Source organism: Colobus angolensis, unplaced genomic scaffold (assembly GCF_000951035.1).
Source record: "Colobus angolensis palliatus isolate OR3802 unplaced genomic scaffold, Cang.pa_1.0 Scaffold9, whole genome shotgun sequence".
Lineage (NCBI taxonomy): Eukaryota > Metazoa > Chordata > Mammalia > Primates > Cercopithecidae > Colobus > Colobus angolensis.
The window spans coordinates 4,077,633-4,092,252 of record NW_012122931.1 but is presented as its reverse complement, the minus strand read 5'-3'; the positions used below and the strand labels follow the sequence as shown (position 1 = coordinate 4,092,252).

The 14,620-nt window shown below is 45.5% G+C and overlaps 1 protein-coding gene across 1 annotated transcript in view; it reads left to right on the top strand.

Moving 5' to 3' along the window:
• The first annotated feature begins 1,918 nt into the window (after positions 1–1,918).
• ABL1 (ABL proto-oncogene 1, non-receptor tyrosine kinase) overlaps positions 1,919–14,620 on the top strand; it is a 206,706-nt gene continuing 194,004 nt past the window's right edge. Inside the window, exon 1 of the mRNA XM_011931194.1 lies at positions 1,919–3,540. Within this exon, the coding sequence (XP_011786584.1) occupies positions 3,405–3,540 (136 nt within the window). The 5' untranslated portion in view covers positions 1,919–3,404. The remainder of the gene's footprint in view (positions 3,541–14,620) is intronic.

Here is a 14,620-nt window from a genome sequence, read left to right as displayed (position 1 = left end):
GGGAGGCGGAGCTTGCAGTGAGCTGAGATCCGGCCACTGCACTCCAGCCTGGGCGACAGAGCGAGACTCCGTCTCAAAAAAATAAAATAAAATAATAGCTGAATGTACAACACTCATCATGCAGCTGTTCCTCTGATATCAGCAGCAACTTGTGGTCTCAGATCAACAGGTTTTTGATACTGAATGGTACAGTGGAAATTATGGGTTTTGGAGCAAGGTCAGTCTGGGATGAAATTGTGACTCTGTCACATATTGGCCTAGTGACCTTGGGTAGGTAAGTCACATCTCTGTTTCCCCATCTGTATTATGGGGAATAGTTTTACATGCCTCACTGGGCTACAGTGAGGATTACATGAGATAATGCAGTTTATGGAAAGTGCAAACAGTGCTGGGTATAAAGTAGGCGCTTTGGTAAGTAGATCCCCCCTTAGAAACGGGATTTTGCGACGGGCGCAGTGGCTCAGGCCTATAATCCCACCACATTGAGAGGCCGAGGCGGGTGAATTGCTTGAGGTCAGGAGCTCGAGACCAGCCTGGACAACATGGGGAAACCCCGTCTCTACTAAAAATACAAAAATTAGGCACGCGTGGTGGTGCGTGCCTGTAATCCCAGCTACTCGGGAGGCTGAGGCAGGATAATCGCTTGAACCCGGGAGGTGAAGGTTGCAGTGAGCTGAAATCCTGCTACTGCACCCCAGCCTGGGTGACAGGAGCAAAACTCCATCTGAAAAAAAAAAAAAAGAGAGAGAGAAAGAAAGAAATGGGATTCCTGTCAGATGCATCGCTCTGGGGAGACGTGGAGAGCCAATAGGAACCAAGGAGCTTTTTAGTCGCAGAACATGGATTGTATCAGGTGTGGCTTTGGCACATCTAGGTCATTGGTTCTGTAGACTTGCTAAACCCAACCATCTGGGCATTTTCTCGGCTAATATAGAGGATGTTTTCATGTGAATACGTGTTCACCTGTGAAATGTTTATAGTTTTAAAGTTTCGTTCCAGGGCAAACATCTGAAAGTGCCTGGCAAACCCAACAAATGCCTTTTCTGTAATGAGTAAGCCTCCTAATGCCCAAATAAATAGTTGAATTCGTTAGCAACATGTCAGATGTTTTCCCTATTTCTGTATATTTCTTCGCTAGTTGTTTTTTTTTTTTTTTTTGGTTTTGTTTTTTGAGACGGAGTTTTGCCCTTGTTGCCCAGGCTAGAGTGCAATGGTGCGATCTTGGCTCACCTCAACCTCTGCCTCCTGGGTTCAAGCGATTCTCCTGCCTCAACGTCCTGAGGCTGGGATTACAGGCATGCACCACCACGCCCGGCTAATTTTGTATTTTCAGTAGAAAAGGGGTTTCTCCATGTTGGTCAGGCTGGTCTCGAACTCCCGACCTCAGGTGATCCACCCGCCTCGACCTCCCAAAGTGCTGGGATTACAGGCGTGGGCCACCGCGCCCGGTCCGCTAGTTCTAATATTTATGCTTTTTGGAGGGTGAAGGGGTTGAGAGGCATCAAAAACCTTGGCTTCTAGGAGCGAGCCACATTTTCTCCCTTAGAGACTGAAGGAAATCATCCGATTCCAGTTCCAGGAAAATCCAATCCGCAGTTTTTCCCTCGCTTTGTCCCGGTCTTGCTACTCGCGCCGGGGAGACACGGTCCAGCCGACGCTCGGCAGGCGAGAGTCCACCAGATCCCAGGAAGGCGGGGCGAGGCCCAGCGGTCGGGGTCCGGGCCAGGAGTCTCGATGCGGGAGGACTCGCGCGGGTGCCGTGGTACCACAACTCCCGGCACGCACCGCGGACTGCGCCGAACACGGTTGGCTGGGAGATCCAGCCCTACTGCCCCCATCGGCCAATGGGACGGAGGAAAGAGGTCCGACCCGGATTCTCGGAGGCCAATGACAATACAGAGGAGGCGGGTGCTTCCTTACCACTCACCTTGCGCTCAGAGAAGCCACATTTAAAAGGTCGTGCCGGGCCCGGCTTTCGCAGGCAGTGGGACCAGAGCCGGGACGCGCGGCAGTATCCCGGGAAAGCGGCCCTGGGGACATCCGGGTCCCCTCGAGGCGGGCTCCGGACGTCGTCGTGGGCGGGGCCGAGGGCGGGGCCTGGCCTCGTTGTGGAGCGGCTCGTAATCCATCATGGCGGCCGCGGGGGTCGGTGTCTGTGCCTGAGCAGCGCTGGAGCCGGAGCCGGTTCCCGGGTGCTGCGACTGAGGAGCCCCTCCGCTGTCCACGGCCCCTACCGGCGCGGGGCGGCTGGGTCCCTCGGCGGAGCTCTGGGGATGTGACTGCCTGAGGGCGGTGATGGTGTCAGCGTCCGGGGCCGGGGGAGAGGGTGTCTCAGGCAGAGACCCCTGGGCTTGGGGCAGCTGAGGCGGCCGGGCCTCCTCTACACGGCGCCCGCCTTCCGCTGTCTGGGCCGCCAGAGTCTTTCGTCCCTTACAGCTCCGCCCCAGCTTTGGGACACTGGGGGTGGTCTGTTTCCCCCAGCTTGGGACACCCCGTTTTCCGAGGCGTGGAAGAGCGTCGCCCTGGAGTAAGCCGCCCGTGCCGCGCCCCGGCAGCCTCCCTCAGCCCCGAGCCGCCCCTTGTTCCGGATCCCAGCCTCAACATTGGCCACAGAGCCTCTCATTCAAATCCCTCCCTGCTGTCAAGGGGTCTCCCCTTCCCCCAAGGTGGCTCCCGCGAGCCTCTAATGCCCTGACTTCTTCCAATGTCACCTACGGCCCCCTTAGTCTCAGCTCAGCCAAAAACTTTAATGCAAAGGAAAAGTCTGGATTGGTTCCACAGGCCTTTTAAAAAGCGGACTTAAAACTTGCTGGCAATGCATTCCTTTTCGTCAGAGTCGAGGGCAAACTCGCTGAAATCTGGGTGACCCGTGTCCTTTTCCGGAGAGCAGAGCAGAGGAGCGAGAGCGGCCACTAGTTCGGCAGGAAATTTGTTGGAAGATGAAGAAGCTAAGATAGGGGGTTGGTGACTTCCACAGGAAAAGTTCTGGAGGAGTAGCCAAAGACGATCAGCGTTTCCTTTATATGTGGGAATTGAAATGACTAGCATTATTGACCCTTTTCAGCATCCCCTGTGAATATTTCTGCTTAGGTTTTTCTTCTTGAAAAGAAATTGTTATTCAGCTCGTTAAAAAAAAATCAAGAAACTTTTGGGTAACACTGCAATTACATTACTTAAAATTGGTAACTGCGAAAATAATTGGAACTCCTGCTTGCAAGTGTCAACCTAAAAAAAAGTGCTTCCTTTTGTTATGGAAGATGTCTTTCTCTGATTGACTTCAATTGCTGACTTGTGGAGATGCAGCGAATGTGAAATCCTACGTATATGCCATTTGCCTCTACGCTCTCTGACCGTTCTGGAAGATCGTGAACCCTCTTCTGGAAAGGGGTACACATTATTACTTTATGGGGCAGCAGCCTGGAAAAGTTCTTGGGGACCAAAGAAGGCCAAGCTTGCCTGCCCTGCATTTTATCAAAGGAGCAGGGAGGAAGGAATCATCGAGGCATGGGGGTCCACACTGCAATGTTTTTGTGGAACATGGTGAGTGCTTTTGAAAATTTCTGCTCATTATTTTCCTCATGCATTCATCTTAGGCCTTCAAGGAACTTTGAACAATAGTACTTTCGACAGTTCCTTCCAATTCCACTTAATACATTTGTTACTTTAGTTATCTCTTAGTTTCTGGTGAAACTTACTTGGATAAGAAAAAGTTACTTTGTGAGTTCGGCTTTATTCAAAATCTATTTGAGTTGCTTATTTCTTGCCTGCTTCCTCTGCGAATTCACTGTTGACCTTGGACAAGCCATTTTACTGTTCCAGGGCTTCAGTTTCCTGAGGGGCTGGACTTCAGTGGTTTCTTAGGATGCATGATTCTATGATTCTGCTCTCACCGAAGTCAAGGGCTCTTCTGACATGCATGGATTCTTTACTGCTTTGTCTACAGAGAGCTTTTATCATATTCTCAAAGTGATTTGTTTTCCTGGTAAAGTTAAGAATCATAGATACTGGTTGACGCTAATATCCTTGACCTTTTCCATCATAAGTGGGACTTGAAAATACTCACTTTGGAGCCATGTGGGAAAAATCAAGTGGGGAGGCAGCATCCCTTTTGAATTTTAGATACACAGCTTCTGTCTTACCTTCCATAGGAGTAATCCCTTACTCGTTGATGAAGCTTTCATCTTCTCTTCTGTTTAGAGTGACATTTGGGCCAATAAAAGTTGTCTTTGACATTTTTATGAACATATTTGGCATTTGAGTGCTGACAGTACATTTTATGTTCATGTCCAGTAATTCTGGGTGAAGTTAAAGCTAAGGGTCGGCTTACACTGATGTCTATAACCAATTAATTAGGGTTACTGTTTGTACTGTTGCAGCCTGCCATTTTTCAGATTGTGTCCTTTATATTAAAAAATCAATTGAGACCACCTATCCTATAAGCAAACATATGAAGTGTGCCAGTGGCTTATAGTTTGAAATTCATTCAGAAATACTTCTTAACATTGGGTGACTGCAATCAACAAAGGCTTCTGTTGGATGAACTTGCATTTGACAGTTGAAATTTTACTTTCTTACAAGAAAATATTCATTTCATCTAAATAAATCTGGGTGCTTTCATTTTACTTTGCCTTGAAACATTAATTATATTTTAGCTTTGTTTTTAAGCAAGCAAATACGGTCATGTGTTATGTTATGATGGCTCCCAAATTCAGGATTTAAAAAGTGAATTATTTACATTTTAACTTGTGATGATCATGCACCTTACATAGTGAAAATTGGTACAGACTTTTTGGAGAGCTTTGGCAGAACTTACTAGAATTTGAAATGTATGTGCCAGTGACCCAGTAATCTCATTCCGGGAAGCTGGTATAGAAAGCAGTGTAGTTCCCTACATGTCCCTGATATCCCTTCAGGGGTTGAGAGGCTAAAACTGTTTTCATGTTAATAGAGTACCAAGATCTTGTCTCTTTTGCTGTGTTGACATTTGCACTAATGGTACAAAAGTAAAGCAGGTGTCTTAGCATGAATCAGGGTTGTGGCACCTAACTGTACTTGCAGTCATTGCATTCTTTGTGACATGCACTCACACTTAAAAAATATATATATATATATACACACACACACACACATATCCACTTTTCACTGAAAAATATCTTTTTTTTTTTTTTTGAGTCAGAGTCTCTCTGTGTCACCCAGGCTGGAGTGCAGTATTGCGATCTCGGCTCACTGTAACCTCTGCCTCCCGGGTTCAAGCGATTCTCCTGCTTCAGCCTCCCAAGTAACTGGGACTACAGGCACGTGCCACTGACGCCTGGCTACTTTTTGTATTTTTTATTAGAGACGGGGTTTCGCCATGTTGGCCAGGCTGGTCCTGAACTCCTGACCTCAGGTGATTCACCCGCCTCGGCCTCCCGAAGTGCTGGGATTACAGATACAAACCACTGCACCTGACCAGTTTTCACTGGAAAATACCTTGATGAAGCAGCAAAAATTATTAATTTTATTAAATTTTGACCCTTGTGTATGTCTTCTTAATATTCTGTAGGTTAAAAAGGGAGGTATGCATCAAGCACTTATACTGTGTAGTAAAGTATAATGGTTATCTCCAGGAAAAGCACTTCGGTGATTGGGTTGCAAACTGAACTAGCCACTTTTGTCATGGACTACCATGTTTACTTGAAACTATGATAGTCTATGGTTATTCAAACTAAAAAGTGTATGAAGGAATCTTTGGAAGAAAACACCAGGTAGTATTTGTTGCCGATGATGAAATTTTAGCTTTCCAGTGAAAATTAGGATTTTAAGAGAATTTTTGTTTTTTTTCCTTTTCGAGATAGAGTTTCGCTCTTGTCACCCAGGCTGGAGTGCAATGGTGCAATCTCGGCTCACTGCAACCTCTGCCTCTCAGGTTCAAGCGATTCTCCTGCCTCAGCCTCCCAAGTAGCTGGGATTACAGGTGTGCACCACCACGCCTGGCTAATGGAGAATTTTTTTCTGCCACTCTGATATAGAGATTGGTGGTAGTATTTACAGATACCGTATTTTAATATAATGAAATGTATTATTTGGAAGATCCACATAAATCAGTAAATCAATATTTTCTTTTTTGTTTGTTTTTGAGACAGAGTCTTGGTATGTTATCTAGGCTGGAGTATAGCGGCGTGATCTTGGCTCACTGCAACCTCCGCCTCCCAGGTTTAAGCAATTCTAGTGCCTCAGCCTTCCGAGTATCTGGGATTACAGGCACGCACCACCACAAGTGAATACTTTTTTGTATTTTTAGTAGAGATGGAGTTTCACCATGTTAGCCAGGCTGGTCTTGAACTCCTGACTTCAAATGATCTGGCCACCTCAGCCTCCCAAAATGCTGAGATTACAGGTGTGAGCCACCATGCCCAGCCAAACCAGTATTTTCTAAATGATCAATACATGATATAAAATCATGCACAGGTTAAAGATCCATTCAAAGTGCAAAATGGAGGCCAGGTGCGGTGGCTCACGCCTGTAATCCCAGCACTTTGGGAGGCCGAGGTGGGTGGATCACCTGAGGTCAGGAGTTCGAAACCAGCCATGAAATCTAGTGAGATCTTACCTCTACAAAAATTTAAAAAATTAGCCAAGCTCCCACTGGAGCCAAAGAGTTGAGGCTGCAGTGAACCGTGAACACACCAGTGCATTCCAATTTGGGCAACAGAGGGAGACCATGTCTCTGGAGGAAAAAAAAAAGAATGCAGTTCATTGGTAGGGTTTCAGATTCTACATGGCACTCAGCCTTTAAGAAATTCCTGGCTAGGCCGGGCACAGTGGCTCACGCCTGTAATCGCAGCACTTTGGGAGGCCAAAGTGGGCAGATCACCTCAGGTATGGAATTCAAAACCAGCCTGACTAACATGGAGAAACCCAGTCTCTACTAAAAATACAAAATTAGCCGCGCATGGTGGCACATGCTGTAATCCCAGCTACTTAGGAGGCTGAGGCAGGAGAATTGCTTGAACCCTGGGAGGTAGAGGTTGCAGTGAGCCGAGATCGTGCATTGCACTCCAGCCTGGGCAACAAGAGCGAAACTCTATCTGAAAAAATAAATGAATTTCTTGGCTGGGCGCGATGGCTCATGCCTGTAATCCCAGCACTTTGGGAGGATGGGGCAGGCGGATCACTTGAGGTCACTAGTGCGAAACTGGCCTGGCCAACGTGGTGAAACCCCATCTCTACTAAAAATGCAAAAATTAGATGGATGTGGTGGCATGCACCTGTAATCTCAGCTACTTGGGAGGCTGAGGCAGGAGAATATCATGAGCCCGGGGGGCAGAGGTTGCAGTGACCTGAGAAAGCGCCACTGCACTTCATCCTGGGTGACAGAGCGAGACTCCCTCTCAAAAAAAAAAAAAATAGAAACTACCGTTTACCATGTTTTGACGTAGCATCAAAGAACAATATCTACGGTTATCTGGAAAGTCTGTTTTTGGGGGAGAAAACAGTTATTTTCCAGTAATAAAAATATTTGTTTTTAGATGAATAATTATTTTTTTAAATTTCAGTATTCATTTCTAATATGGTAACTATTGATGAGATACCTACACAAACTAAGTCTCTTTGGGGCCTTCAGTGATTTTTCAAGAGTGTGACAAGGGCCTGAGATTAAAAAGTTTGAGGCCAGGCACTGTGAGTCATGCCTGTAATTTCATACTCTGGGAGGCCAAAGGCAGGTGAATCGCTTGAGTCCAGGAGTTCAGGATCAGCGTGGGCAACATAAGACCCTGTCTCTACAACAAGAACAAAAAAAATTAGCCAGGCGTGGTGTCACACCTGTGTTCCCAGCTACTTGAGTGGCTGAGGTGGGAGGGTCACTTGAGCTTGGGAGGCCAGTGCTGCAGTGAGCCATGTTCATGCCACTGCACTCCAGCCTGGGTGACAGAGCAAGACCCCATCTCAAAAAAAGTTTGAGAACCGTTGCTGTAGAAAGTCTATCAAGAAGGCACATAGGGATGTTTGTTGCTAAAGTACTAACACTGAATGGTCTGTGTTGTGGTGAAGAAAAAAAGCACTTTGAAAATCATTCTTTATGGTATGGCCCCATTTTTGTAAAACAAAAATAACTGTTTGTGTATGTCCAGGAAAAAAAAGTATGGAAGGATTTTAGACCAAAATTTTTATCTCTAGGGACTTGAGCTTTAGGTGGAATAGGAGAAAACTTTCTCTTTTTGGTTTGTGTGATGATCCAAGTGTCTTTTAACAACAAACTTGGGTTATCTTGTAATACGAAAAATACGAAGATTTAAAAACTGAGGCCAGGCGTGGTGGCTCATACCTGTAATCCCAGCACTTTGGGAGGCTGACGCGCGTGGATCACCTTAGGTCAGGAGTTTGAGACCAGCTTGACCAACAAGGTAAAACCCCGTCTCTACTGAAAATACAAAAATTAGCTGGGCATGGTAGCAGGTGCCTGTAGTTCCAGCTACTTGGGAAGTTGAGACGGGAGAATTGCTTAAACCCGGGAGGCGGAGGTTGCAATGACCTGAGATCGTGCCACTGCACTCCCAGCCTGGGTGACGGAGTGAGACTCCATCTCAAAATAAATAAATAAGTAAAAATAAAAACTGAATTGATGGCAGTCCAACCTGTCACTTTTTTTTCAGATCCCTTTTTATGAAAGAATTTGCTTAAGTTGTGTCAAACCAATTTCTTTGGACGCTGGGTATTCTTTTTCTAAGGGAATACCATGTTATTTTGTGTTGCAGATTGTTTGCAGTCTTTCATAGGCTGATCTTTCTAGATTGGTTAATATCCATGTAGGTTAGATTGAAAAACTTAAATTCAGAAATGTACAGTGTTGGATTAGACATGGATCTGGAAGCCAAGAATAGCATTGGTGGTGGTTGTTGTTGATGATGAATCTGAAAGAGTGGGCAGATGGCAACTTTTTGCCAGAATCATTCAGGGTCAAAGGGCTAGTCATATCTACAAGGGAAAAAAGGAAATCATGTTATTAAATATTTCATGCACCATATGTTCCTTTCAAATTTTAGTGGCTTGACTAAGAAACTTCACTTTTGGGAGAGTTGGTAAAACAATTGAAAGCATTTAGTAGTCAACTTTTTTCTTAGTGTTTTTTCTTGTTTCTTCAACATACATTTATTGAGCACAGACTATGACAGGTAGTGTTCTAGTCACTGATGATACATATATTTGTAAACTAAACAATCCCTGCCCTCCTAGAACTTACATTCTAGTGGGAGGAGACACATCATAAATAAGTAAATAAAATGCAGATTTGTTAGTGATATGTGCGGAGGAGAAGAATAACATAGAGAAGGGGACAGGGAATGGGGTAGGAGGTGTAATTTTAGTTAGGGTGGCTAGAGAGGCCTGAAAGGGTGGCATTTGATTAAAGACCTGAAGGAGGAAGGTGAGCGGCAAGCCCTGTTGAAATATGTGAAAGCATTTCAGGCCGAGGGAACCAGGATGCAGAGACCTGAGGCAGAGCTTGCTAGTTTCAAGGAGCAGCCTAGAGACCACTGCAGTGGAGCAGAGAGCAAAAGGAGAGATGCAGGAGGTAAAATGGTGGGTGGGAAGAGAATGGCTGAAGGAGAGGGTGGCCTCATTGGCCATTTCAAGGATTTTGACTTTGATTCATATGATGTGGGAAGGCCTTTGGAGAATTTTCCGAGGGAGCTATACTATCTGATGTATATTTTAATATTAAATAGAATCTCTCCGGCTGCTATGATCTGAAGGAGAACAAGGGAGCAGGGATTCCACAGGGGCGTTGATTGCACGGAGCCAGATAAGGGTGATGATGCTTGGACCAAAGTGGTGGCACTGGGTGGAGGATCAGAACCGACAAGATTTGCTCTCGGATAAGATGTGGGATATGGGGGTGTGAGAGGGGCCAAGTGTGACTCTCAGGTTTTTGAACCGAATAACTGGGAGAATAGAGTTGCCTTTTGTTGAAATGGAGGTCGAGGCTGCAGTGGTAAGCTGTGATTGCGCCACTGTACTCCAGCCTGGGCAACAGAGCAAGACCCTGTCTCAAAAAAAAAAAAATATTTACTATCAGTTAAAACTACTTTATGGTTCTCAAAACTTTATTTGAAATAATAGAAACTTGATAAATCAACACTGTAGGCTGGGTGCAGTGGCTCACGCCTGTAATCCCAGCACTTTAGGAGGCCAAGGTGGGCAGATCACTTGAGGTCAGGAGTTCAAGACCACCCTGGCCACCATGGTGAAACCTTGTCTCTACTAAAAATACAAAAATTAGTCGGCGTGGTGGTGCACACCTACAGTCCCACCTACATGGGAGGCTGAGGCAGGGGGATCACTTGAACCTGGGAAGCGGAGGTTGCAGTGAGCCAAGATCATGCCACCGCGCTCCAGTCTGGATGACAGAGCAAGACTCTGTCTCAAAAAACAAAACCAACACTGTAATTCTCATTACTCTTAAAATTATACTGAGGCCAGGTGTGGTGGCTCACGCCTGTAATCCCAGCACGTTGGGAGGCCAAGGCAGATGGATCATTTGAGCCCAGGAATTCAAGACCATCCTGGGCAACATGGCGAAACCCCATCTCTACTAACAGTACAAAAAATTAGCTGGGCATGGTAGTATGTGCCTGTAATCCCAGCTACCCAAGAGGCTGAAGTGGGAGAATCACCTGAGCCAGGGAAGCCAAGGCTTGCAGTGAGCCGTGATGGTGCCATTGCACTCCAGTCTGGGTGACAGAGTAGGACCCTGTCTCAAAAAAAAAAAAAAAAATTATACTAAGTATCTGTATACATCAGAAGGTGGGAGGAAGTGCAATTATTGGATCCTATTGGATCCTATAGGCATTAAAGTTAAATTTGTCAGATTCTGGTTTTTTTTGAGGCGGAGTCTTGCTCTGTTGCCCCAGAGTGGAGTGCAGTGGCACAATTTCAGCTCACTGCAACCTCCACCTCCTGGGTTCAAGCAGTTCTTCTTCCTACCTCAGCCTAATTTTTTGTATATTTAGTAGAGACAGGGTTTTACCCTGTTAGCCAGGATCGTTTTGGTCTTGTGACCTCGTGATCCGCCTGGCTTGACCTCCCAAAGTGCTGGGATTTCAGGCGTGAGTCACAGCGCCCGGCCATCAGATTCTCAAAGAGGTTATTTGAATAGGTCGGGTGTGGTGGCTCACACCTGTAATCCCAACACTTTGGGAGTCCGAAGTGTGCAGATCACCTGAGGTCAGGAGCTCGAGACCAGCCTGACCAACGTGGTGAACCCCATCTCTACTAAAAATACAAAAATTAGCAGAGCGTAGTGGTGTGTGTCTGTAATCCCAGCTACCCAGGAGACTGAGGCAGGGGAATTGCTTGAAACTGGGAGGCGGAGGTTGTAGTGAGCCGAGATCACACCACTGCACTCCAGCCTGAGCAACAGAGCGAGACTCCATCTCAAAAAAAAAAAGGTTATTTGGAAAGATTACATCCATCTACTTAATGCTTGGGATTGAATTGTGGTACATGGACTGTGAAAATGCAAAATTTGAGGTATGTACTTTGTTTTATTTTAAAGACGGGGTCTGTCTTTGTCACCCAGGCTAGAGTGTAGTGGCACAATCATAGCTCACTGCAGCCTTGAACGCCTGGGCTCCAGTGATCCTCCTGCTTTGGCCTCCCAAAGCAATGGGATCACACATGTAAGCCACTGCACCTGGCCATGTATGTACATTTTTTATAGGCACACAATTGTTTCCGATAGTCTAATACATTTTGTATGGTCTTATTTTTCATGAAACCTTACCGCCCATTTTAATAAATTTGTAATGTAGAAGGAAACAGGCCGGGCGCGGTGGCTCAAGCCTGTAATCCCAGCACTTTGGGAGGCCGAGACGGGCGGATCACGAGGTCAGGAGATCGAGACCATCCTGGCTAACATGGTGAAACCCCGTCTCTACTAAAAATACAAAAATCTAGCCGGGCGAGGTGGCGGATGCCTGTGGTCCCAGCTACTCGGGAGGCTGAGGCAGGAGAATGGCGTAAACCCGGGAGGCGGAGCTTGCAGTGAGCTGAGATCCGGCCACTGCACTCTAGCCTGGGTGACAGAGCAAGACTCCGTCTCAAAAAAAAAAAAAAAAAAGAAAACAGAAGTTTCAATTGTGGGGCAAGTAAAGAAAGATTATCAAAAATGATTTGACCAAAAGAGCTTTACTTCATTTAAATGAAGCATGTTGTCAAAGAAAATAGAAGTGGGAGAAAATGTGAAATCATTTTGTATCAGTTAAGGACATAACCGTGCTTGTGCTTTAGATCTCCAAGTGTGAACACACTGATATGTTGTGAAGTGTGTTGCAAATAGATGCATTTTTTGAGTGGGAGGGAGAGAGATGTGTTAACATGATTTAGCTGGGAATTAAACCCATAGGAATGTGTCAGGCATATTTTCTGTGACTAGGGGGTAAAAAGATTAAAATGGTACTTATGATGGGCTTCAGCAAGAGGTGGTCTCCCGAAGGCCTTCTCTGCCCTGTGCCTCTGCAGTTCCCTCACTCCTTGCCATGTTCATCCCTGCCTTTTTGGTGGTTGTGCCTCTGATGTCACTCCCCTGTGTTCAGATCCTACCTGCTGGCCAGATGCAGTGGCTCACACCTATAATCCCAGCACTTTGGGAACCCAAAATGGGACGATCCTCTGAGACCAGGAGTTTGAGAGAGCAGCCTGGGCAACATAGCAACACCGTATTACTACTAAAAATAAAAAAGTTAGCTAGGCATAATAATGTCATGTGCTTGTCTAGCTACTTGGGAAGCTGAGGCAGAAGGATCACTTGAGTCCAGGAGTTCAAAGCTGCAGCGAACTGTGATCATATCATTGTAGTCCAGCCTGTGCGATGAAGCGAGACCCTATCCCTTAAGAGTAAAAAACAAACAAACAAACAAAAAACAAACCTACTTAACCTTTTAACACTCTCTTCCAGTCCCACCTCCCTTCTGAAACCATATTTTACATCTCTGGTCTTCATTAATTTTCTGTAACTTCTGCCCTTGTAACTCTTCTGCAAAACAAATGAATACGTAATCATATACTGCCCAGTAGTATTTCCTAATAGTTTTATGTGAGTTTCATGGAAGAGAGTGTTGAAACGTAGGTAGGTTTGTTTTTTATTTTTTAACTGGTTTTTAACTTTTTTTTTTTTTTTGAAATGGAGTCTCGCTGTGTCACCCAGGCTGGAGTGCAGTGGCGCGATCACGGCTCACGGGAGGCTCCACCTCCCGGCTTTACGCCATCTCCTGCCTCAGCCTCCGGAGTAGCTGGGACTACAGGTGCCTGCCACCATGCCCAGATAATTTTTGTATTTTTAGTAGAGACGGGGTTTCACTGCGTTAGCCAGGATGGTCTCGATCTCCTGACCTTGTGAGCCGCCCACCTCAGCCTCCCAAAGTGCTGGCATCACAGGCGTGAGCCACCGTGCCCAGTCGTTTAAAAAAATTTTTAAGAGATAAGGTCTTGCTTTGTTGCCCAGGCTCAAGTAACAATGATATGATTAGTGTTCACTGCATCCTCGAACTCCTCAAGTAAACTGTAAGCTTGTGAATGCAGGTTTCATCTCATTTTCTATTTCCCCAGCGTAATGCCGAATACATAGGCTCTCCATAAAAGAAAAATTCTTGATAAGAATTATATTAAATGGACTAAATGAGAAATTAAACTTTTTATTCACTTACAAGGAATGAAAGTTCTCAAATAGTTAACTTATTTTCTTATGTATCCTAGAACTTTTTATCTAGTTCTGGGGTTTCTTTCCCAATGAATAAACTTATATATGTTTATTTTATTTATTTATTTTTGTATTTTTAAAAACCAGAACGTTAATTGTGAAGCTACGTTTATTGAAATTCTTGGCTGGGCTCTGTGGCTCATGCCTGTAATCCCAGCACTTTAGGAGGCCAAGGTGGGCGGATCACTTGAGCTGAGGAGTTTGAGACCAGCCTGGCCAACATGGTGAAAACCCATCTCTACTTAAAAATTAGCCAGGCGTGATGGTGCACACCTGTGATCCCAGCTACCTGGGATTGTGCCACTGCACTCCAGCCTGGATGACAGAGCAAAACCCTGTCTTTTAATTAAAAAAAAAAAAAAAAAAGGCAATTCTTGAGATGAACTGGCTGCTGCAGCTGCCCTCTTGGGTTTAGGTGTTGTTCCTTTATGGAAATCCATACCTGAATCTGCGGTGTACATTTTTTAGGTGCTTCATTTGGCCAGTCCCAGTGGCCTTTAGTCTTTTAGCCTTGGCTCTCCAGTCATGCTTCCTCTTGCGCTTGGTGTGGTAGCCACATTTGCCGCAGGTAGACTTTGGAAGGTGATAGGCCTTAGAACCACAGTGGCAGCACAACGTGTACGTCATATTGCAACGCTTTTCAGATGATAAGGTTCCGTTTGTCATCTCCCTTCTGTGTTTATTTTTTTATTGGGTAAAATATACACAAAAATTACCATTTTAACGTGTTTAGGTGTGTAATTCAGTGGCATTAAGTATATTCACAGGGACGCAATCATCACCACTATCCATTTTCAGAACTTTTTCATCATCCTAAGTAGAAACTCTATAACCGTTAAAAAAATAGGCGGATCACGAGGTCAGGAGATCAAGACCATCCTG